Source organism: Mustela putorius, unplaced genomic scaffold, assembly GCF_011764305.1.
Source record: "Mustela putorius furo isolate JIRA1106 unplaced genomic scaffold, ASM1176430v1.1 tig00000873_pilon_pilon_pilon, whole genome shotgun sequence".
NCBI lineage: Eukaryota > Metazoa > Chordata > Mammalia > Carnivora > Mustelidae > Mustela > Mustela putorius.
Window position 1 is genome coordinate 5,163,791 of NW_025421504.1, and position 23,712 is coordinate 5,187,502.

The 23,712-nt window shown below is 62.5% G+C and overlaps 1 protein-coding gene and 1 long non-coding RNA gene across 6 annotated transcripts; one reads left to right on the forward strand and one right to left on the reverse strand.

Moving 5' to 3' along the window:
• Window positions 1–1,479: 1,479 nt before the first annotated feature.
• LOC106005484 lies at window positions 1,480–8,512 on the reverse strand. Of its 2 annotated transcripts, XR_006608349.1 has the most exons (3): window positions 8,394–8,512; window positions 4,037–5,714; window positions 1,480–2,263 (listed from the first exon to the last, which is right to left on the reverse strand). It is a non-coding gene; the product is annotated as an uncharacterized LOC106005484 (long non-coding RNA). The 2 variants fall into 2 exon arrangements; XR_006608348.1 differs by lacking the exons at window positions 4,037–5,714; window positions 8,394–8,512 and adding an exon at window positions 2,385–3,057.
• EVPL (envoplakin) lies at window positions 7,237–23,675 on the forward strand. 4 transcript variants are annotated; one of them, XM_045085879.1, is made up of 23 exons: window positions 7,524–7,586; window positions 8,746–8,943; window positions 9,940–10,039; window positions 10,371–10,525; window positions 10,625–10,751; window positions 11,511–11,636; window positions 11,835–11,873; window positions 12,002–12,163; window positions 12,262–12,369; window positions 12,550–12,645; window positions 13,859–13,984; window positions 14,490–14,630; window positions 14,821–14,975; window positions 15,147–15,244; window positions 15,516–15,688; window positions 16,603–16,781; window positions 16,874–17,012; window positions 17,141–17,334; window positions 17,696–17,846; window positions 18,767–18,850; window positions 18,953–19,063; window positions 19,174–19,266; window positions 19,974–23,675. In XM_045085879.1, exons 3-23 carry the CDS (start codon window positions 9,977–9,979, stop codon window positions 23,412–23,414), a joined length of 5,961 nt encoding a protein of 1,986 aa, XP_044941814.1. In that variant the 5' UTR covers window positions 7,524–7,586; window positions 8,746–8,943; window positions 9,940–9,976; the 3' UTR covers window positions 23,415–23,675. The 4 variants fall into 4 exon arrangements, with proteins under 4 accessions (XP_044941812.1, XP_044941814.1, XP_044941813.1 ...); XM_045085877.1 differs by lacking the exon at window positions 8,746–8,943 and having other exon boundaries at window positions 7,237–7,586; XM_045085878.1 differs by lacking the exons at window positions 7,524–7,586; window positions 8,746–8,943 and adding an exon at window positions 7,607–7,830.
• Window positions 23,676–23,712: the final 37 nt, after the last annotated feature.

Here is a 23,712-nt window from a genome sequence, read left to right on the forward strand (position 1 = left end):
GCGGAATCCAGAGTCGGTCATACTGATTGACCTTTTCTAAGCTGCTCTTTTCTTGTGGCCTTGCTGGAAGTTGCCTTCCGCCCGGTGACCCTGGCAGCCGCTCTGAGTAGTAGTGGCTGTGGTGAGCCAGTGAGGCCGGATCGAGACATGGTTAGTGTTAAGAGCACATGTTTACACGAGGAGACAGCCCTGGCAAGGCCGAGGTCTCTGGTTGGCTTGCACAGCCCTTCACGTAGGACCCATGGACATTAACCAGGCTGTCAGGGGAGACTGCGCCAAAAGCAGGCTCCCACCGTGTCCTCGGGACAGGAAGCAGCTCTCCAGCCATGGGTTCAGAATTGAGCCTTGGGCCAGCGCATTTTGCTGGGTAGATGCACAGAACGAGATGCCAGCAACCACACGGTCCTCAGGGAATGAGAGTGAGGTCTTTTTTTTTTTTTTTTTATTTGACAGATCACAAGCAGGCAGAGAGGCAGGAGGGGCGGGGGGAAGCAAGCTCCCTGCTGAGCAGAGAGCCGATGTGAGGCTCAATCCCAGGACCCTGAGATCATGACCCAAGCCAAAGGCAGAGGCTTAACCCACTGAACCACCCCAAGAGTGAGGTCTTGGGGTGTAAGGGGTAGATGTGGGTACCTGGGCTGCTGCTTGTGCTTGTCACTACAGCAGGGGCCCCCATGCCTCTCCGGGATGAGCTGTGTTCGCTCAGCAGGTCTGGACCCTGCCAGAAGCTTCTGTCTCAGATCTAGAAAGGAAGGATGCTCGCTTTGGGCTCTGCCTCACAACCACCATGCTCATGGTTTTTATTTTTCTTGTCTGTTGAGTGGTGGTCTTGAGTTGCAGAAACATGAGTGGTGAAAAACTACCCTTTGTTACCAGGAGATCATGCTGCACACCAGATTGAAGGACGTCATTTGGCCAAGTTTGTGGCCTCTACCCTGGTTGGTTCTGTTTGGAAGAACAGAGTATTGAGGCAGCCGGGGCCGGAGGGGCCCTGACCGCTCAGTTTCCCGGGTGTTTTCTTCTTTCTGTGGGTGCTGTTTCGAGGTACTGCCTCTCTCTCTTTACTTTAAGCTGAGAACTTGGAGTCCCCTGTTGGAAATGAAACACTGCCAGGCTTGGTTCCATCTCCTTTCTTTGGTGGCAACCCGAGCCTTTCACGGCCGGGCGGGGACAGCCTGTGGTGGCAGTGTGTCCCTCTTCCCACCATGGCTGGACACCATCCTGATCTCCCTCTCTCCTCCCACTGGGGCGATGGCCTCACCCCCCCTCTAGGGGGGACACTTGACTCTGGGGACGGCCGGGGTAGGGGCTGCACTCTGCCTGGTCACTGTCCTTGCTGTGGGAGGGCCGATTTGGCACCCCTGGCGTCATTAATACCCAAAGCTCGCTGATGACTGAATTCGAAACACGTTGCTGTCCAGCCTTCACAAGCTTGGGCCCTTCAGAGGTCTAGGAAAACGCCCAAAGATAGCAAAAATATGTGTTGGTTCTAATTTTATTTTTAAGACAGTTGTTGCTACAGAAGAGACGGAAACCAGGTTGAGCTGTAAAATTTATCGATGTTCCAAAGCACAGAGATGGAGAGGACGCTGGCTGCATCCTGACAGCAGCTGCTGGAAGAATCCAGCCTGCTGGTCTGCTGGCTGTCAGAGGCGGAGGGGCGGGCGGGACTGCGCGAGGGGCACACGCCCCCCTCCCCACACCCCGGGTGCAGGGCAGCCCTGCGGTGTCATTAGCTGGTGTAAGTCGGATGAGATCTCAGATGACGAACGCTGACGGGGTACAGAGTACTCGTGAGAACCTTTTGTCTGACCTTTTCCGGCTATTAAGGGACTGTGATCTCGGGATCTAAGGTTTGGGGTTTTTTTGCTCGGGGGCAGGATTGTGGCAGCCCTTCAGTCTGTCTGACGAGCTGCTCTGTGCTGGTGTCGAGACCTGCGTTCCCCTGGGCCGCGGCGCTGGAGGGGAAGCCCGGCTTCTCTGGAGTCCCCATTTTCGGCAGGTGGTTTCTTCACCCCCGCTATCTGCAGTATGTGTCCTCATGCTCGGGCTTGGTTCAGTGACTCCTCACACTCGGGAACGATCCACATCCCTTCTGTTTGGCTGAACTTTTCCCAGGGGTCTTCTGGCAAGAGGCAGGGTGGTTACGACAGGCAGGTGACCGGTCCCCGAACGCTGTGATGTTCCTCAGCTCTGGCTCATCTGTGGAATGGAGAGGGCTTGGGGGTCCTTGCCTGGAAAAGAGGGTCATCTCCTTCTCCGACTGTGGGAAGGAAAATGTGCAAAGGGCTTACTTAGTACCTAAGAGGCACTTGACAAATAGGCATTTCCCACGTTTCACCCCAACTGCCCCCCCCGCCCCCCACCCAGCGGCGCTAGAGCACCTGCTTCTCCCTCCAGTACCGCCTGTGGCCTGCCGCGCTGTCATGTCTGGGACCTAGGGCCTCGCAGGAAGAGCTCCTGCCTGGCTAGGACTGAACTAGGAATGTCTCCTGAGTGCCCCACGGTGAGCAGCTCTCCCCAGGGACAGCGGGACGGTGGGAGCCCAGTGTCCAGGAGGCGGGGCAGCCGTGCGGGGAGTTGGGGCCAAGGCAGCTGAGAGCACAGGGGCCCGTTCTGCTGACACCCCGCCTTCTCCCGTCCCTCAGCGCCCCCGCGGCCTTTCTCTGCTGCCCTCCCCAAGCCAGGCCCCGCCAGGTCTAAACAGCGTCACCAGGACAACATGCCAAGTCCGCAGAGCTGCCCTGTGTGTTTCCAATTTCCTGGCCATAAAGACTAATTAGGAACGGTTGCTCCTCCACTACGAAGACTGTTATTAGTTCTTCTTTGTTTTGTTTTATAAACCTTTTCCTTCCTCAGATAGTGATGGGAGCCCAGGGCAAGTCGGCCCCTGCCGCTTCTGTAGGGCCGGGGTGACTCCCTCCCACTGCTGGACTCACGAGTGCTGTGATTGCCTGGTGGTGGCCAGCAGACCTGAACTTCACAGGAGAGCCCAGAGCCCTTGGGCAACTGGGAGAGATGGAGGCCTAGCAGCTCGCCAGTGAGTGGGCTGCTGCAGACTTCCAGAACGCAGGGGTCACCCATGCGACGACAGGCTGCACTGTGGCCCAGAGATGGGCCACCCCGGCACTGGTCCCGCACCTGGACTGGGCTGGCTGCTGTGGCCCAAGGCTAAGGAAAGGGAATCACTCCTAGAGGGGAACAGCCTTGATCTTGTCCTCTCGGGCAGGCTTGGGACCTGGGGACTGCTGAGGTCATCCTGTATCCTCCATCTGGCTGTCTAGCAGGGGGGACCCTGATATCCCAGCAGGTAGGGTTGGTTGCTTGGTTGGTGTGAAGTGCTTCCTCTAGACACTCCTGTAAAAGGCCCCACAGAAATAACCATCTCCTTTTCCTGCGGGTTCTGCTCTAGTTAGGCAAGCCGTGGTCACCTTCTGCTTCTCTCCAGGCTGACCTTCAGCGTCTGTTTTTAGCAGGCTTGCTGGGCACACTCACAGCCAAGAGAGCCTCCTCCAGACCACCCTGTAGGTTCCTGGGGCCACAGCTCTGCCACCCTTGGCACCTGCAGACAGAGGGCGAGTCGGCCCCAGCTCCCCTCCGCACCAGCCCTTGTCCTCTCCGGGCCCAGCTGGCGGAGGCACCTTCGCTCCCCGGCAGGCTAAGGAAGGGTGAGACCGGAGAGGTTATCAGCCAGCTTGGCTCCAACGGTCTGGTAGCAGAGCTTTTTAAACAGAGGGTAATTTCCTGAGATGGCAAAGCTTGTCCTGATCCGGGAGCATACGGGAGCATGGCAGGTTGTGGCTCCCAGGGCAAAGTCAGGAACTGCCACCATCTGCTTCAGCAGCGAGAAAAATGTCCCCTGCGGGAGCCCCTAGAGCTGGAGGAAAGAGTGGGTAGCTTAAGCCCTAGCACACTGTCCAAGCTGCCACCCTGTTCCCGGCTGCCTGCCTGCACGGCGGCCTTGGAATTGGGAGCCGCCAGCTCACCTGCTCTGGCCTCCCACCCCGTGAGCTGTGAGTGGCCTGTGTCAGCCCACCTGCCGGCTCCCTGGGCTCCGGGATGAGAAGTCCGAGCTGGCACAGTGCTTGGGGGGAGACCCCGGACCAGTGGGCCTCAGCCTCTCGCTCCATAGAGGAGAAAGCAAGCGCCAGGCGAGGGGAGGCCCTGGAGACAGGACAGGGAGCCAGCCCTGGGCTTCCTGCCTGGTTCAAAAGGAGGAGATGTGGCAGGGCGAGGCCTGGGAAGGCTGGGAGTTGTTGGACCCTGTCCAGCTTCTCTGCCAGGGCTGTTTGGTACAGTTGTCTATTTAGCCCTTGAAAAGCATGTGCTGTGCAGGTCTGCTCATCTGGGGCTTTTTTTCTTTTTCTTTCTTTCTTTTTTTTTTTTTTTAATATAAATACAGTTCAGTGCTCTAAATATATTTTCTCTTCCTTACAATTTTAGTGACGTTTTAATGATATTTTAGTGACATCTTTAGCTTGCTTCACTGTGAGAATACAGCGTATGATACATATTACACAGAAGATGTATTTGATTGACCATTTCTGTTGCTGGTGAGGCTTCTGGTCAACACCAGACTGTTAGAGTTAAATTTGGGGGGAGTCAGAAGTTACCCAGAGATTTTGAACTGCATGTTCACTTAATGTGAGCCACAAATGCAAGCCACGTGTGTAATTTTAAGTTTCCTGGTAGCCACGTTTAAAAAAAGTAAAAAGCAACAGATGAAACTGATTTTTAGAAGTACATTTCATTTAACACAGTGTATCCAAAATATTGTGACTTTAATCAAGATAAAAAATTATTGATGAGATATTTTACATCTTCTTTCACACCGAGTCTTTGAAATCCGGTGGCCGAGGCCTTGGGGCTGCCGCGTGAGGCTGTTCAGGTCTCCACGGAGGCCCTGTCCCATGCCAGCCTTCTAAATGACCATTGTCTTTCTCATGTATTTAAAGCCTGACATCTGTTCTTTCTTTGTCCCTCCCGAGCTTTGGTCTTGGGGGGGCCAGTGTCCTGCCATCTGACGAGGAGTGTCTCCAAGGCCAGGCCGTTCCTGCCGGGGGCATGTCAGCCCGTTCCTGCCGGGGGCATGTCAGCCCGTTCCTGCCGGGGGCATGTCAGCCCGTCTGGGGAGCTGGAGGCTGATTTGATTCGGTGTTAGACAGTCACGCCAGGAATTCAACTCTTGTTTTTCTTGCAGTGAATCAGTTAGCCTTAATCTCGAGTGTGTGAGAGCCTCCCGTGGTGCTCATTTATTTCCAGGAGAGCTTCTGCAGACCGGAGACATTGGAGACAAAAGCTCAACCGTTTCAGATCTCAGCCTGGCTGCCTTTTGCCTCCTGCCGTGGCAGCCCCTGGTCTCCATCCCTCTCCCCTGCTCAGCTTTGGGACCTGGGGGAGGCTCCCCCCGCTGCTTTTGCTCCCGGTGCTGGAGTCTTAACATCTTTTCCCTCTGGGCCCCCTTCCGCCAGTGACCAGCACCTCCTGGGAAGGGGCCCAGAGTTCTCGGGGAGGCAGGACCGTGGGCTCAGAGCTGCAGTCTCCTGCCTCCTGTCTTGGCTCTCCTGGGCGTTGCCACCACTCATCTAATCTCAAAAATAAGGATGTGAGCTCTGTGGTCAGAGATGAGAGGTCGTCGGCCTGTTCAGTGCTGATTCCTGGCGCCCTCAGTAGTTTAAGCAGTGGCCTCTTTCTGAGGACAGTTGATTGCACACCTGCAAGTAGTGGTTCAAAGAAAATTGTCACCCAGCAGTAACGTGGAGGAGGGGCTGGGCAGGGGCTGCGCGGCCTCTGGGCCTGGTCTTCCATCTCTGTCTCCAGCGCACAACACTGAACCGGGAACAGAGCTTCAGAGACACTCAGCTTCCCTGTTGCTACTGTCAAGGCCCCCTGGTGCCCTCCCCTCCCCCGCTGCACCCCCAGCCTGGGTGACTCCTGGGTCCTCTCTCCAGGACCAGGTTCAGTGGCGTGTCCATGAGACTCAGCCAAAAAGGACTCCAGCCTCTTCGTCCCGCTGGGACGTCGGGCCAGTCTCGGTTCTCCCCCTGCCCTGTTAACCGGAGGGATCCAGCCCTACTTCGTCTCTGTTTTCTGCCCTCAGCTGGGCCTGCCAGCTTATCCCCGGGCTCCAAAGCCAGCACAACGGCTTCCCTCCCCTTTGCTACTTGTCCCGCCTGCCCTCCACCAGCGCTGTAATGGTTCTGGGGAGTGGCTCTGGAGCTGTAGGATTCTTCCAGTTGGGCCAGTGAGAGGAGGGCCTGGAAATGGTGGGGGGGCGCCGCCGGGAAGGCAGCTGTCAGGACGCCTCCCTGGCACTCAATGCGGGAAGAGGCCAGTAAACCGGCACCTCTGTCCACCGCCCCATCTGACTCCAGAAGAGCCACCTGGAGCCACTTCTGGGGGACCGAGTGAGGAGAGGCAGGGAGAAGGCCCAAGTACGGTGGGCTGCCAGGGGGCTCAACCAGACCCCAGGCTGAGCAGCATCTGGAAGCTGATGCTGGGGGCCCTAGGGTGAGGGGCCCGGGGGGCATCCCAGCCCCTCGGGAGCTGGTCTGAGACTCTTCGGGGGATCCCAGAGCCACAGACAGGGTGACCCTGAGCCAGCCAGGAAGCTCAGGCAGTGGAACTGCAGGGTTGTCTGCGAGTCGACTGCGTGGTGCTCACTGTTAAATATGGACCCTGTGGGCGCCTGGGTGGCTCAGTGGGTTAAGCCGCTGCCTTCGGCTTGGGTCGTGGTTTCGGGGTCCTGGGATCGAGTCCCACATCGGGAATCTCTGCTTAGCGGGGAGCCTGCTTCCCTTCTTCTATCTCTGCCTGCCTCTCTGCCTACTTGTGATCTCTGTCAAATAAATTAAAAAAAAAAAAAAATGGACCTTGTGCCGGTTGTCCGGGCTAAATGCCCCCAAATGCCCCACAGCAGTGATGGAGGGCGCAGAGCCGAGGCCAGACGGCCCGGGCTGGGGTGGGTGAGAGCTGGGGGTGGGGACGTGCCCGATAGCCTGAGAGCCGGGTGCCCTGTGTGCCTGCAGGTGCTTACTCACCCCCAGCCCGAGCTCTGAGGCCGGGCCTCCGTCCCCGAGCATGTGTGAGCACCTGCCTGTCTGCAGCCCTGTCCCTCCCGGGCCGGCTGTTTCCCCGTCTGGGTGTGATCGCGGGTTCCCTCTGGGTGTGTGGGTATAACAAGTCCAAACCTTCTCTGGGAGTCGGGCAGGCTCGGGCGGCCCGCCCTCTGGGCTGTGCCCTTTCCTCCCAAACTGGTCGTGCAGGAGCAGCCGAGGGTGGGCTGTGTGGGGTGCATGCGTGGCGGCCTGGCCCGCGCTCACTCGCAGCCTCACCTCGGGGAGGGGCCTCCCAGAAACTGCCTTCCCTGGGCCTGACCGCCCCACCTCACCAGAGCCCAGCTAAGCAGCCAGGGAGGACACACGCCTGCCACCGCCACCTGCCTGCACCAGCCGAGCCCCGCCTGAGCCGGCACCTGCCTTTACGACCATGTTCAAGGGTCTGAGCAAAGGCTCCCAGGGGAAGGGGTCCCCTAAGGGCTCCCCAGCCAAGGGCTCTCCCAAGGGCTCCCCCAGCAAGCACAGCCGGTGAGCGGGGCTGGGGCAGCGGACTGGGGCGGGAGTGGTGCCAGGCCCAGGTGCTCTAGCCTCCTGGAGATGGCAGCCCGGAATTCAGGACCAGCCCAGTGCTGGTATTTAGTGTCCCGAGGCCAAAAGTCTGGGGGTGGTGGTGGGGTGGAATGTCTCCGGAGCCCGGACGGAGTTCCGGCCATGGCAGGAGGCCGGGCTGGCGGGGGGCTCGCACACTGTCCAGGGAGCCTGAGGGCCGTGGGTACGGGTGCTCTGCAGGAGACACACTGGATGGAGTGGGGCCAGGGGCCTGGGAGACCGGGGTGCTTGGTTCCCTGTCTGTGACTTGACCTCGAGGCTCCGCTTGGGCTGGGCTGACCCTTGGAACCTGGGCCCTGGGTGGGCAGAAGGACTGAGGCCAAGAGGTGGAGACGGGGAGGCGGGGGAGGACTGGTGCGGGGAGATGGGGCAGGGGTGGGGGGTGGCTGGTGCGGGGAGATGGGGCAGGGGTGGGGGGTGGCTGGTGCAGGGGGCCGGGGGGGGCGGGGAGGCCCTCCCCTCCGGCCGTGAGTTTTGGTACAGTGTTGGGGTGACTCTTGTACCGCGTGGTAGGAGGAGAGGGTGATACTGGGAAAGGGGAGGGCCCGCAGGCCAGGACATCCTCAGAGGCTCCCCGGGCTCCCCCAGCTCCCCGCTGGACCCAGCCTGGCCCTCAGCAGCCCCATGGTCCGCAGACAACTTGGCTGCTTCCCTCCCGTTCTTGCCTCTCGCTGGCCTCCGCAGGGCGGAGGAGGCAGATGGGAGCGGAGATGAAAGGCTCATTACCTTGATAGGAATCGGATCGGGGCGATGACACGGAGGCTGGGCTTGTGGGCAGACAGGAAAGACAGCAGTTAAGACTCTCACTGGAGTGACCAGTCCTCCCTGGCGCTCCTCAGCCCTGCCCAGGGTGGAGTGTGCTCCTCCCGGTGGGGGCAGCCTTCCCAGGAGGCCTGGCCTGAGGACAGGTCGCCCAGGGGTCAGGACCTGCAGCTCCCTGTCCCCAGGTAGGCTCCTAGCTGGGGACAGCTGGCAAGTTTGTCGACAGCCCGGCCGGCTCTGGCTGCGGCCCCTCAAACAGCTCACTGCTTCCCTGGTGTGCAACCCTCTGGTTGAACACGTATTTATTGTGTGCCAGGACTGTTCTAGGCACTGAGGATTCCGCCTTACAGAGAACCGACAGCTCCTTGCCTTCATGGTGCCTGCATTCCATGGGGATAAACCCAGCGCGTGTGGACGCCCACTCCAGGCAGGCTGTGCCCTGGATGCCTCCGATGGGTTCATTCTCCAAACACTCGCAGTAGCGCTGCGATGCAGTCAAAGCCCCACTTTACAAGTGAGGAACCTTGAGCACAGAGAGTTTACGTAACTTGCCCAAGGCCACACAGCAGTAGTGCTAGAGAATGAGCAAACCCAGGCTGTTTGGCCACAGAGTTCTTTCAGACTGGGTCTTTACTGGCACTGCCCCTCAGCCTGGGCCGGGGTGGGCGGTGAGTCTGGAGGGTTGGGGTGGGCTCATCCTTTGACCCCAAGTTCAAGGTCCAGCTCAGGGAAGCCTTCCCCTTCCCCAGGACTGTAACCTCATAGGGTGCTATGCTTATGTGCCTTGGATCACTCTACTTTTATTAGGTCTGTGGGTCCCTAGGCCCCAGAGAGGGAGCTCAGGCACACAGCAGGTGCTGCCTAGAAAGGACCCTAGAGAGTCAGATCAGGCTCATACTCTGCTCCTTGCTGTGTGACTTCGAGCAAGTCAGGTCCTAATCTGGGACTTAATCCTCAAACCTGGGCATGGTCAGTTTACCCCATCTCTCAGTCTCCCCCCCGCCCCGGTGCTGTGCAGCCCCTCCAAACGGTTGTTAGCCTGGCTGTAAGCAAAGCCCAGGGTGGTGACGGGGAGACAGGCCTGGGGTGGGAGGAGGATGGAGGGGGAGACAGCCAGTCCGACGGCCGCTCCCAGAAGCCCAGCCGTGCCGGCTCGGGTATTAGTGGCTCAGCCATGATTCACTCCCAAGGAAGTGGCAGGGAGCCGGGCGGGGTTGGGAACTCGCTGCCAGGACTGTGATGTTGGCCCGCTGCATGGTGCCAGATACACCAGAGACCCCCACTTTCTGAACCTTCACGTGAGGACAGTGCTCCCCCACCTTCAGGGCCGGGTGTCTCGGCCCCTACAGAGAGAGACCAGAGCGCCCCAGGTCCTAGACGCCTCCCGCCCAGGCCGTGACAGCAGCTGGGGGGCAGGACAGGGCAGAGGGAGACAGGAGACCCCGCGCAGGTGGGACAGAGGGCTCTTTTCCAACCACGCCGGCTCTGTCCTCCCCCACCGGCACCCCAGGGCTGCCACCCAGGAGCTGGCCTTGCTCATCTCCCGCATGCAGGCCAATGCCGACCAGGTGGAGAGGGACATCCTGGAGACCCAGAAGAGACTGCAGCAGGTAAGGCCTCAGGGGCAAGCGGTAGGGCGTGGGGGCGTGGGAGGCCCACTAAAGCCCCTGAAAGCCCACTGGGGGCAGCTAAAGGGGGACAGATAATGCTCATCCTTCCCTGCTCCTGGTGGGAGAGAGGCCTCAGCTCTCCTTTTCTGTTGGACTCCTAACTCGGAGGCTTAGAGGGGTTTGGGGGTGGGGCTTGGGTCTCCCCCATGTCCCTGCACCGCCCCACAGGTGCCCTGGGCCTGGCCCTCTGCCGGCGCGGGCGCCAAGGTCGGCGGTGCAGCCTGCGGAGCTCAGGGCGGGGCTCAGGCGGACTGTGATCCCCCGCCTACAGGACCGGCTGCACAGTGAGCAGAGCCAGGCCCTGCAGCACCGGCAGGAGGTGAGCCGCAGCCTGAAGGAGGCCGAGGTGCTGCTGAAGGACCTCTTCCTGGATGTGGACAAGGCCCGGCGCCTCAAGCACCCGCAGGCCGAGGAGATCGAGAAGGAGTGAGTGGGCGCAGCCAGGGCCGGGGCTCTAGCACGAGGCACTGGGGTTCCAGGGCAGCCCCAGGCCCGGCCCTGACCTGCTGGCCCCCTCCTTGCCAGCATCAAGCAGCTACACGAGCGGGTGACCCAGGAGTGTGCCGAGTACCGTGCCCTGTACGAGAAGATAGTGCTGCCGCCCGACGTGGGGCCCAGGGTGGACTGGGCGCGCGTGCTGGAGCAGAAACAGGTCAGCGCTGTCCCCCGTGTTGGAGACACCTCCAGGAGCTCAAAGTCACACCTGGCACCATCAGACAACAGAACCGGGCTGTGTGTCGTCAAGGGGCCTGTGGGGGCACTTGCACCTGTGGGAGGGTCTGGGAAGGGAGAGAGCAGAGGAGACAGTGCAGGCCGGGGAGGCTTCCTGCAGGAGGGGGCATATGAAGAGGCCTCAGAGAGGTGGGAGGGCCGAATTAGGCTTTGGGTGAAGTGGTGAGGAGAGGACATTCCAGAGGAAGAAACAGAGGCTCCAGCCTGGGGTGTGGCGGGAAACGGGGTTTTCTGGGCAGGCGGGCGAAGCCAGGTCATGGGCACCCTGGACATCGGGTGAGGAACTGTGCTTTGATGTCAAAACAGAAGGGGTGCCATGATGACAATGTAGGGACAGTGGGGAGGGCATGGGCAGAGGAGGGTGTCACAGGGTCCCAGAGCTAGTGAGAGCTTTCCAGGCAGGAGGTGCCGAGGCCAGGGGGGCAGGAGGCAGGGAAGGGTAGGAAAGTGTTACAGAGGCTGAGTGCTGCGTCCTGGGGACCCGCGGGAGTCAGGGGCCATAGTCACAAAGATGCTCAGGCCTCAGCCCGGGCAAGCGGGCTGCCGTTCCCCGAGGCCGCTCAGCTGGCCTGTCCACCCTCTGCCCAAACGACCGATTCCAGTCCTCCACATGGGGACACAGGGAGGACAAGCACAGGCCTAGCCCGCTGGCTGAGCTGAGCGGTCGGCTCTCCTGCAGAAGCAAGTCTGCGAGGGCCGGTACGGGCCGGGCATGGCGGAGCTGGAGCAGCAGATCGCCGAGCACAACATCCTGCAGAAGGAGATCGAGGCCTACGGGCAGCAGCTCCGGAACCTCATTGGGCCGGTGCGTGACGTCCAGCCCCACCTGGCCCTGCAGCCCTCCCCCCACATCCCCCATCAGAGCCGGTGTGGCCCAGCGGGCCCTCTGGGGCAAGGGATGCGGGCTGGGGCGAGGTGAGCGCAGCGTGTGTGGGCTGCCCTCTCCCCCGCGCCCCGCTTCTCACCGAGCCTGCTTTGTGCCCCCCCCCACTGGCTGAGGCAGGACGCAGCTACCATCAGGAGCCAATACCGGGACCTCCTGGTGAGCAGGGGAAGGGCTGGGAGTGGGGCAGACCCGCCTGCCTGCACCCTTGGGGCGCACAGCATCTCTGGGCTCAGGCTGACGGCGTCCCTCGCTACCCCGTCCCCTCCCTGCCCTCCCGAGCACAGAAGGCGGCCTCGTGGCGCGGGCAGAGCCTGGGCAGCCTGTACACGCACCTGCAGGCCTGCACGCGCCAGCTGAGCGCCCTGGCCCAGCAGCAGCAGAGCATCCTGCAGCAGGACTGGAGCGACCTCCTGGCGGACCCCGAAGGCCTGCGGCGGGAGTACGAGGTGGGCGGGGGGAGAGTGGGGCTGGGGGGCCGGGGGGGGGGGGCTTCCTCCACCTGTCCCCTCCTCACCCATGCTCCCGACTGTCCCCGCCCACCCAGCACTTCAAGCAGCACGAGCTGCTGAGCCAGGAGCAGAGCGTGAATCAGCTGGAGGACGACGGAGAGCGCATGGTGGAGCTGGGCCACCCGGCTGTGGGACCCATCCAGGTGTGAGGGACAGATCCCGCCCACTGTCCCAGGGACAGCAGCCCCCTCCTTCGGTGGGGCTGGGGTTGGGGCTTCCCAGGGAGGCTGAGGAGAGAGGGAGACGTGGCCAGGGTCTGGGCAGCGGAGAGGGGCTCGGATCAGGGCGGGTGTGGTCCAAGGGCTCGGTGCCGCTGTCCGCAGACCCACCAGGAGGCCCTGAAGATGGAGTGGCAGAACTTTCTGAATCTGTGCATCTGTCAGGAGAGCCAGCTGCAGCACGTGGAAGCCTACCGCCGGGTGAGCCTGCGGGCGGGAACACGAGGCCTGGCAGGGGAGGCTGTGGCAGGCGGCCGCAGGGCCCCGGGCTGGGCACAGAGGGCCTGGAGAACGCCACACGGTCATCTGGCTCCCAGGGAGGGTTGGTTCTTAAGGGGGGAGAAAACAACTTCCTCTTTTTAAACATACATCACCAATGCACACGGCATATCTAGTAGGGTTACAATTTTATAGCGAGATTGATAAGGAAAAGATAGATGTCCCACAATTCTTCTTAGAAGGGATGATTGTGAAAAGGGGATTGAGAAACATTGACAGAATGCACAACAGTGACTTATTTTATTTATTTTTTGGGGGGTAATTTCCACCTAAAATGTTACATATGCTTTGAGAGGGACAAAAGCCAGAGTTTTTTCCTTCCTTTTTTTTTTTTTTTTTTTTTTTTTTTTGAGGATTTTTTATTTGACAGACAGAGATCACAAGTAGGCAGAGAGGCAGGCAGAGAGAGAGGAGGAAGCAGGCTCCCCACTGAGCAGAGAGCCCGATGCGGGGCTTGATTCCAGGACCCTGAGATCACAACCTGAGCTGAAGGCAGAGGCTTTAACCCACTGAGACACCCAGGCACCCCCCCTTTTTTTTAAAGATTTTATTTATTATTTGACAGAGAGAGACACAGTGAAAGAGGGAACACAACAGGGGGAAGTAGGAGTGGGAGAAGCAGGCTCCCTGCTGGGCAAGGAGCCTGATGCAAGGGCTCGACCGCAGGACCCTGGGATCATGACCCGAGCCAAAGGCAGACGCTTAATGACCGAGCCACCCAGGCACCCCTTTTTCTTCCTTTTTTAAAAAATATTTTCCTACATAACCACCGTACCATTATCATGCCCACGGACAGGAGTTCTGCCGCATCACCCAGCTGCGGGATGGGTGATCCCAGCTTCAGAGCGTGCTCCCGGCTCCCACTCCAGCCCCGACACCCCGGCACCCACCCCCGGCCCCAGCCAGGACCACTGCAGGTGCTGGAGTGAGCAGGAGAGGGCCGCCTCCCCGTGGGCAGGAAAGACAGAAGCCAAGGTGTTTTATAACACAAAATCAAGTTCAGGGAGCCCCAAAGCCAGTGGAAAAGACCCCACGGCCTGGAAAGCTGACAGCTCCGGGGCCAGGGACAATTTGCGTTTAGCTGGCTTGCAGGGTGGGTGGGCAGTGGGCTGCCCCTGACTGTCCAGGACCTCAGTTCCAGGAAGAGGCCGACTCGGTCAGCCAAACCCTGGAAAAGGTGAACTCCAGCCTGGACACCCAGTACAGCCCAGCCCCTGGAGCGCCCCCTGGTGCCCCCACAGAGCTGCTGCAGCAGCTGGAGGTGAGAGCCCCCCCCCCCCCCAGGCCACCTGCATTCCACTCCAGGGATTGGGGCTGGCCCCTGGGTCTGGGCCTCATCCTTCCCAGGCGCTTAGTTCTGCCCTGAGCCCATCCTGGAGGGCAGGAAAAGGATGTCTGCTCCAGCAATAGGGGGTTGCTCTGTTACCAGCAAGCCCGTCCCCGCTCTGGACCTGCTTCCACATGCTGTAGGTAGGCTTCCACGTGCGGTAGGCTTACCTGCTTCCACGTGCCTACCTGCTTCCTCACCTGTAATGTGACAGGGACCCCCCGGGAGAGCTCTGAGCCACTCCCCGCCCCCACTCTAGAGGCCTGAGTGTTGTTAGGCAGCCCCTCCACCCCAACCAGCAGAGTCTGGAATCCTGGGCCCCCTGGAGGGGCTTCTTTGACTTGCCTGACTTAGAGACCCTGTCTCTGTGAAGACCAGACTCCTGGCTCTGGGAGGGGTGGCACGGGATGGGCCTCAAGGGCAGCCTGGGTCCCCACAGGCAGAGAAGAAGCAGCTGGCTGTCGCAGAGAAGACCATTAAAGACCTGCAGCGGCGGAGCCAGCAGGTGGCACCTCTGCCGCAGCGCAGGAACCTGCCCCAGCAGCCCCTGCATGTGGACAGCATCTGTGACTGGGGAGAAGTACGTGCTCGGCCCACCCCGCCCCCGCCCTGCCCCCTCCAGTCCCACCCCCTCCCCTGGGCCCCCAGCCCCACCGTTCCCCAGCCCTGCCCGGCCTCTGGCCTGTCCCCACCCCTCCCCCATCTTGGCCTTATTCCTTCCCTATTCCCGGCACTGAACCTCCACGAGCCCCTCCCCACCTGTCCCCCAGGTGCAGCTGCTGCGGGGTGAGCGGTATTTGCTGATGGACAACACTGACCAGCACACCTGGGTCGTTCAGGGCCCAGGTGGGGAGACCAAACGTGCCCCAGCCGCCTGCTTCTGCATCCCGGCTCCGGACCCTGAAGCCGTGACCAGAGCCTCCAAGTGGGTCTCCCTGGGGCTCCTCGGGCAGGAGGCAGGCTGTGGGCCCAGACCAGGTCCTGTGCTGTTTGAGGCCATTGCCTGGCCTCCTCCTGGACCTGTGACTCCTGGGGTGGGGTGGAGGGCTTGGAGAGAGAGGAGAGACATCCTTCTCTGATCTCCTCCTTGTTCTAGGTTGGCCTCGGAGCTGCAGGCCCTGAAGCAGAGACTGGACACAGTCCAGAGCCACCTGGTGGCCAGCGCTACGCAGCCCCTACAGACTGGCCAGCAGGGTACTGAGGGCCGGCCGGGGACTTGGTGGGGGGTTTGTTGGCCACTGTGGGGGGGTTGCGATGGGCAGGTGATCATCCTGGATTAGGGACTCCTGCTAGGGGAGTCCAACTCTTGGGTCGGCAAGCCCCTAGCATTGTCCCTCCCCTGGTTAGGCCCTGCCTTCTGTCCCTCTCCCTTCCTACCCCCCACAGGACGCTCTGGGGGCACCCAGGGGAGAGCTGCTCCTCAGGCAGATGGGCCTCGGACCCTCACGGCTCCCTATGCCCCCAGCTCCCACTGGCTCAGCCCCAGCAGACCCACAGGCCCAGAAGCTCCTGACGCAGATGACCCGGCTAGACGGAGACCTGAAGCAGATAGAGAAGCAGGTGCTGGCCTGGGCCCGAGCCCCGCTGAGCCGCGAGACACCCCTGCAGGACCTGGAGGGCCGCATCCAAAGCCACAAGGTGGGTGGGTGCGAGGACGGCGGGGAGGAGAAGCAGTCCTGTGCTGGGGGTGTGCGAACTAAGGATGAAGCGAGTGTGAGAGCAGCCGCAGGGACCCGGGGCAAGGAAGGGAGTGGACAGTCCAGGGCTCCAGTCCCGGCTCCTTCACGGACCAGCTCTGTGATGTTGGCAAGTCACTTAACCTCTCTGGGCCTCGGTCTCCTTGTCACCAAAGACACACAATAATACCCAGCTCATCCGAACGAGGTGCGCTAAGACCCCGGAAGGTTCCAGAGTGGCAGGGCCCAGAGTAAAGGCCCTGTAGCCTGCACTAGAGAGGCGTTCTGGTGACCGTCTGAGAGCGGCAAGGAAGCCCGAGTGTCTTCAGGGGGATTTCTCCTGGAGGCAGCTGGGGGCGCCTCCCTGGCCAGGAAGCCGCATGTGGACGCCGTCAGCAGGAACTCCTTCTTTGTCCCTCCGCACGCCTGGGGCGGGGGGTGCAGTTTGGGTTCCGTCCTTCCTAACCGGTGGTTTGGTTTGGGTTTGGTTCCTAAATTTCCCAGTCATGGCTCAGCAGAGCCGGCACCGATGGCTTTCAGAGCGGATGAGCGGACGACGAGGGACAGAATAACCCTATGTGGACAGAGCTCAGGCTTTGCTGTCTGACCTGGGGCGATGGCGCAGGACAGTGACGTTCTGTGCAGCGCACAGCGACACGGGGTCACGCTGCTTCCTCCCATCATTCTTCAGATGAGGAGACGGGCTCGGCCAGGCTGACTGGCCCGTAGTCATCCACATGAGGACTCTTGGGGCCAGGACTGTCCCCGGGTCTGGGGCCTGCGCCCAGGCTCTCCCCCACCACACTCTGAGGCCCGGTGGGCAGGGTCGGGTTGACCCAGCAGGAAGGAGACCAACCCTGTCCCTCTCTGCCCCAGGACACAGCCCAGCGGCTGCAGGGCCTGGGAGCGGAGAAGGAGGCAGCCCAGCGGGAGTGTGAGGCGTTTCTGTCTGCCCAGCCCGTGGGCCCCTCTGCCCTGAACCTGCCCGTGACCCTCAACAGTGTCAAGAACAAGTACAACGATGTGCAGGTTCTCTGCAACCTCTACGGGGAGAAGTGAGTGCTCTGGGGACTGGGGAAGGGGACAGCTGGGTGGCCCTGGGGGGTGCGGCTGAGGAAGCACCTGACCTTGGGCCCCCTGGAGACAGAGCCAGAGCAGCCCTGGGGCTGGAGCGCCAGATCCAGGATGCGGACAGGGTCATCCGAGGCTTCGAGACCACCGTGGCGCAGGAGGCCCCCATCCCCGCCGGCCCAGGCGCCCTGCAGGACAGGGTCAGCGAGCTGCAGGTGAGGGGCCGGGTGGCCTCCCGGGGGCAACAGGCCACCGCCTCACCAAGCATTCATGGGCGGGCGGGGTCACATGGCGACTCGTGGAACCCTGAGGGTGCATGGCGTCGTGTCCCCTCCTCTCCCAGCGCCTGCGGAGGGAGCTGCTGGAACGGCAGGCCTGCGTGCTGGGGCTGCACCGGGAGCTGAAGGCCACTGAGCACGCCTGCGGCGCCCTGCGGAACAACTTCCATGAGTTCTGCCAAGACCTGCCTCGCCAGCAGCGCCAGGCGAGGGCCCTCACCGACCGCTACCACGCTGTGGGGGACCAGCTGGACCTGCGGTGAGTGGCTGGGCCATCGGGGCTCGGGGCATGCCCCACAGCGCACAGCGGCTGCTGCCCCTGAGCTGTGTGACCTTGGACTGGTGACTTCGCCTCTCTGAGGCTGGTTCCCTCGACTCTGAAACGGGGTAGTAACAGTCTCCCAGGGTAAGCCCACCCACCTCCCTGCCTGGGACGGTCTGGTCCATCCCTGAACGCCCAGCTCCAATGCAGGCCCAGAGTGAGGGGATCAGTCCGGTGGGTCACTCGGCCCTTCTGACTCATCCCGGGCAGGGAGGCGCCCCCCAGCCCCCTCCGTGAGCCCCTCACCTGTCCACACAGGGCAGCGCTCACCTCCGCTCCGGGCCTCCTCCTCCCGCAGGGAGAAGATGCTGCAGGATGTCGGCCTCACCTACCAGCAGTTCAAGAACTGCAGGGACAACCTGAGCTTCTGGCTGGAGCACCTGCCCTGCGCCCAGGTGCGGCCCGGCGAGGGGCCCAGCCAGATTGCCTACAAGCTGCAGGCACAGAAGGTGAGGAGCTGGGGCTGCCTGGGGGGCGACCTGGGGGGCACGTGGCCCCCTAGTAGCCAGTGTTCTAAGAGGCCTCAGAGCTCAGACCACAGACCCTCGGGGTGACCACCAACCCCCCACCCCCACTCTAAATGCTCCGCCTGGCAAGGCCGTGTCCATCTGGTCTGAGGTGGGCAGCGAGCTCTATGCTCCTGGGGGTTCCAACTCCTACCGTGTCCCTTTCCCCATCCTTGCCAGTCCCCGGCTATGTACTGGCCATGAAACAGAGGCTGCGGGTCCGGCCGGATGGCGAGCAGCCCAGTCTGCCGGGGGAGGCCAGTGCACCACAGGCCATGAGGCTGCTGAGTGCTCTGGTGGAGAGAGAGCCCGCGGCAGGACACGTGGGGGCAGGATGAGAGGTCTGGAGGGCGAGGGCCTGGGGCTGCAGGAGGATGACAGTGAGGGGTGATGTCAGGAGGGCGGCTTGGGACATTCTTAGAGCTGCCTGCTGATTAGGAGGCTGAAGAACAAGTGGGACAGAGCAGGGGTTCTCAGAGGGTGGTCCCTGGACCCACAGCACCAGCATCACCGAGACACTTAGACATGCACATTCTTGGGGCCCAGCCAGATCTGCCCAGAGACTCTGGGGTTGGGACGGGGCCTTGCGTCTCTGTTTTAACAGACTCTCTAGGCGGCTGTGAGGCACAGCGCTGGGTGAGAACCTCCGCCTTCTAGAACCTGAGTCGGAGGGGCACTAGGCGGAAGGAAGGGACTCTGCCAAAGCGGAAGGAAGAATTCCTGGAGAGGATCATGCCTGGAAAGGCAGTTTTCCGGGCGACCTCCTGCCCCTGTGGGGCGCTGGTGGCACCCAAGGCCCCTGCAGGGGAGACTGGGTGAGCGCTGTTTGCTGACCTCCCTGACTGTCACTTCCTCCCTGGCAGAGGCTGCAACAGGAGATCCAGGGCCGAGAGCAGGATAGGGCCACGGTGTCCCGCCTCTCCCAGGACCTGCAGGCAGCTCTGCAGGTGAGCACGTTCCTTCCTCTCCCCTCCCCCCTCCTGCCAGTCCCCTGCTCTACCACCCCCCAGCCACCGACGTGAGCCTGTCATCCTTCCCTCCCTGCTCAGGACTATGAGTTGCAGGCAGACACCTACCGCTGCTCCCTGGAGACTACGGAGGCAGGGTCAGCTCCCAAGAGAGCCCGAGTGGTTCCACTGCAGGAGAGCATCCGGGCGCAGGTGAGACGGGGCAGGCCGGTGGGGCTTGGTGTCCCCTCTGGCACAAGCTCTGCAGCTGCTAGGGCTGGAGCGGACCCTGCCCTCCTCTGACCTTCCTTCGGCCTCTCTAGGAGAAGAGCCTGACAAAGGCCTACACGGAGCTCGCGGCTGCCCACCAGCAGCAGCTGCGCCAGCTGGAGTTTGCCAGAAAGATGCTGGAGAAGGTATGGCGGCAGCAGCCCCTGCGTCCCCTTACCAGGCAGCCCGGGCTGATCGCCGACCCAGCCCTCTCTTCCTTTCCTCCTAGTCCCGCAGCCCGCAGCCCCAGGGTCTGAGCGGCTGGGGGGGCGCGGACAGGGGGAGCAGCTCCCCACCTCCTCCCATTGTCCCAGCAGCTGGTATCCAGTGCAGAGTCAGGCCCTGGAGAGGTCATTCAGGGCGGTCACAGCTTCACCACTGGGCAGTCCACTGGTGGGGACAGGAGAAAATCCCCCCATCTTCAGCCTTCGGTAGAACTGGCCACAACGGCCACCTAGGTCTCCATGCCTGGGGGACCAGGAGACAGAAGCCCTCTGTGACTCTCCAAGTCTGGCTGAAGGACTTGCCAGCTTTTTCCTACCCAGAGGAGTGTGGGCCCATGTCCGGGAGCCTAGATGGAAGGAGAGGGGAGAATGTTTGGAAAGGAGACCTGTCCTGTTCGCACGTTCTAGTGCAAACTCTGCCCAGACACTGCCTTGCATCCTAACGTCATGGGCCCAAAGGGTCCTCTCAGTCCTGCATCCAAACACCTCTGGTCTGCAGCGCCAGTCCCTGGGACCTACCAGAAGTCCCCGGAAGCAGGGAGGGGTCTCTGATCTCAGGGTGGGGTGGGGCTGGTGGAAACGGGGCTCATCCCCCCCCCCCATCTTCCCTTCTTCCTCTCACTCTGCAGAAGGAGCTCAGTGAGGATATCCAGGTGACCCATGGCGCACAGCAGGGGTCTGCGGGCCCAGCCCGAGCAGGGAGGGAGTCAGAGGCCCTGAAGTCGCAGCTGGAGGAGGAGAGGAAGCGGGTGGCCCAGGTGCAGCAGCAGCTGCAGGAGCAGAGGGACCAGCTGCTGCAGCTGAGGACACAGCGGCCCGTGGAGAGGCTGGAAGAGAAGGAGGTGGTGGAGTTCTACCGGGACCCCCAGCTGGAGAGCAGCCTGTCCAGGGCGCGGTCCCAGCTGGAGGACGAAGGCAAGAAGCGGGCCAGCCTGCAGGCAGACCTGGAGGCCGCGGCCCAGAAGGTCGTCCAGCTGGAGAGCAAGAGGAGGGCCATGCAGCCTCACCTGCTGACCAAGGAGGTCACCCAGATCAAGAGGGACCCCGGTCTGGAGAGCCAGGCGGCCCAGCTCAGCGGCGAGATCCAGCACCTGCGCGGGGAGAACGCCGCCGTCTCGGCCCGGCTAGAGGCGCTGAAGAAGGAGCTGCTGGCCCTGGAGCAGAAGGCGCCGAGCGTGAAGGAGAAGGTCGTGGTGAAGGAAGTGGTCAAGGTGGAGAAGGACCTGGAGATGCTCAAGGCAGCCCAGGCCCTGAGGCGGCAGGTGGAGGAGGACGCGGGGCGGAGGAAGGCGGCGGCCGACGCGGCCGCCCAGCTGCAGGCTCGCATTAGGGAGCAAGAGCGCGCCATCGGCGCCGTGGAGCCCAAGGTGATCGTGAAGGAGGTGAAGACGGTGGAGCAGGACCCGGGCCTCCTGGAAGAGGCGTCCAGGCTGAGGGGCCTCCTGGAGGAGGCCCGGAGCAGGGACGCGGCGCTGGCGCGGGAGCTGGAGGACCTGCGCGCCAAGTGCAGCGCGTTGGAGAAGCAGAAGCCCAAGGTGCAGCTCCAGGAGCGCGTGCACGAGACCTTCCAGGTGGCCCCCGAGACGCAGCAGGAGATGGCGCGGCTCCGGGCGCAGCTGCAGGAGACGGCGGGCAGGAGGAGCCGCGCCGAGCAGGAGGTGGAGGGGCTGCTGCCCGACCTGGCCGCGCTCCGGGCCCGGAAGCCCACGGTGGAGTACAAGGAGGTGACCCGGGAGGTGGTGAAGCACGAGCGGAGCCCCGAGGTGCTGCGGGAGATCGACCGCCTGAAGGCCCAGCTCAACGAGCTCGTCAACGGCAGCGGGCGGGCCCGGGAGCAGCTCATCCGGCTGCAGGGGGAGCGCGATGAGTGGCGGCGGGAGCGGTCCAAGGTGGAGACCAAGACGGTGAACAAGGAGGTGGTGCGCCACGAGAAGGACCCGGTCCTGGAGAAGGAGGCCGAGCGGCTGCGCCAGGAGGTGCGAGAAGCCGCCCAGAAGCGGCGGGCCGCCGAGGACGCCGTCCACGAGCTGCAGAACAGGTACCTGCTGCTGGAAAGGAGGCGGCCCGAGGAGAAGGTGGTGGTGCAGGAGGTGGTGGTCACCCAGAAGGACCCCAAGCTCCGCGAGGACCACAGCCGGCTGAGCCGCAGCCTGGACGAGGAGGCGGGCCGGCGGCGGCAGCTGGAGCGCGAGGTGCAGCAGCTGCGGGCGGCCGTGCAGGAGCAGGAGAGCCTGCTCAGCTTCCGCGAGGACCGGAGCAAGAAGCTGGCCGCCGAGAGGGAGCTGCGGCAGCTGACCCTCAGGATCCAGGAGCTCGAGAAGCGGCCTCCCGTGGTGCAAGAGAAGATCATCATGGAGGAGGTGGTCAAGCTGGAGAAGGACCCGGCTCTGGAGAAGTCCACGGAGGCCCTGCGGCAGGACCTGGACCAGGAGAAGACACAGGTAACAGAGCTGCACCGGGAGTGCAAGAACCTGCAGGTCCAGATCGACGTCCTCCAGACCACCAAGTCGCAAGAGAAGACCATCTATAAGGAGGTGATCAGGGTGGAGAAGGACCGGGTGCTGGAGGGCGAGCGGTCCCGGGCGTGGGAGGCGCTCAACAGGGAGCGCGCGGCCCGCCAGAGCCGGGAGGAGGACGTGCGGCACCTCCGGGAGCGGCTGGACCGGGCGGAGGCGCTGGGTCGGACCTGGGCCCGGGAGGAGGCTGAGCTCCACAAGGCCCGGGACCAGGCGGACCAGGAGCGCCGGCAGCTGCGGCAGGAGCTGCGGGAGCTGGAGAGACAGAAGCAGCAGAAAGTGCTGCAGCTGCAGGAGGAGGCAGAGCTGCTGAACCAGAAGACGGAGAGCGAGCGCCAGAAGGCGGCCCAGCGGGGCCAGGAGCTCTCGCAGCTCGAGGCGGCCATCCTCTGCGAGAAGGACCAGATCTATGAGAAGGAGAGGACCCTCCGGGACCTCCACGCCAAGGTGAGCAGGGAGGAGCTCCACCAGGAGACCCAGACGCGAGAGACCAACCTTTCCACCAAGATCTCCATCCTCGAACCTGACACCGGCAAGGACATGTCCCCGTATGAGGCCTACAAGAGGGGCGTCATCGACCGAGGCCAGTACCTCCAGCTCCAGGAGCTCGAGTGCGACTGGGAGGAGGTCACCACCTCGGGCCCCTGTGGCGAGGAGTCCGTGCTCCTGGACCGCAAGAGCGGGAAGCAGTACTCCATCGAGGCCGCCCTGCGCTGCCGGCGCATCTCCAAGGAGGAGTACCATCTCTACAAGGACGGCCACCTCCCCATCTCCGAGTTCGCGCTGCTCGTGGCCGGGGAGACTAAGCCCAGCTCCTCACTCTCCATTGGCTCCATTATCTCCAAGTCCCCGCTCGCCTCCCCCGCCCCCCAGAGCCCCGGCTTCTTCTCTCCCAGCGTCAATCTCGGGCTCGCCGATGACAGCTTCCCCATCGCCGGCATCTATGACACAACCACAGACAACAAATGCACCATCAAGACGGCCGTGGCCAAGAACATGCTGGATCCCATCACCGGGCAGAAGCTGCTGGAGGCCCAGGCGGCCACCGGGGGCATCGTGGACCTCCTCAGCCGGGAGCGCTACTCCGTGCACAAGGCTATGGAGAGGGGGCTGATCGAGAACTCCTCGACGCAGAGGCTGCTCAACGCCCAGAAGGCCTTCACCGGCATCGAGGATCCCGTCACCAAGAAGAGGCTGTCGGTGGGCGAGGCCATTCAGAAGGGCTGGATGCCGCAGGAGAGCGTGCTCCCGCACCTGCAGGCGCAGCACCTGACTGGGGGGCTCATCGATCCCAAGAGGACCGGCCGCATCCCTGTCCCCCAGGCCGTGCTCTCCGGAATGATCAGCGAAGAGCTGGCCCAGCTCCTGCGGGAGGAGGCCAGCTACGAGAAGGATTTGACAGACCCCATCTCCAAGGAGCGCATAAGCTACAAGGAGGCCATGGGGCGCTGCCGGAGAGACCCCCTGAGCGGCCTGCTGCTGCTCCCCGCCACGCTGGAGGGGTACCACTGCTACCGCCCCGCCTCGCCCCGGCTGCTGCGCTGCCGGCGCTGAGGGGCCCAAGCAGTCGTGGGGAGCGCGTGTGGTGGGGAGGGGGACGCAGGCACCCCTTACCCCAGAGCAGCCCAACCCGAGGGGGCGGGCCTTCCCTCTGTCTGATCACGGTGCTATTACTCAAAAGTTTGTGGTGTTGGGCCCCCTCCCCTAACTCTGATGCCCAGTCCATCCCCAGATCCCGAGATCAGCACAGCTGTTTTACCTACCCCCCCCCAACCCAGTGCTTCCAATAAACGAATTCTCCCAGCGTCTAGTGCACATTTGGGAATGCAGAATTGATTTGTCTGAGCCACGA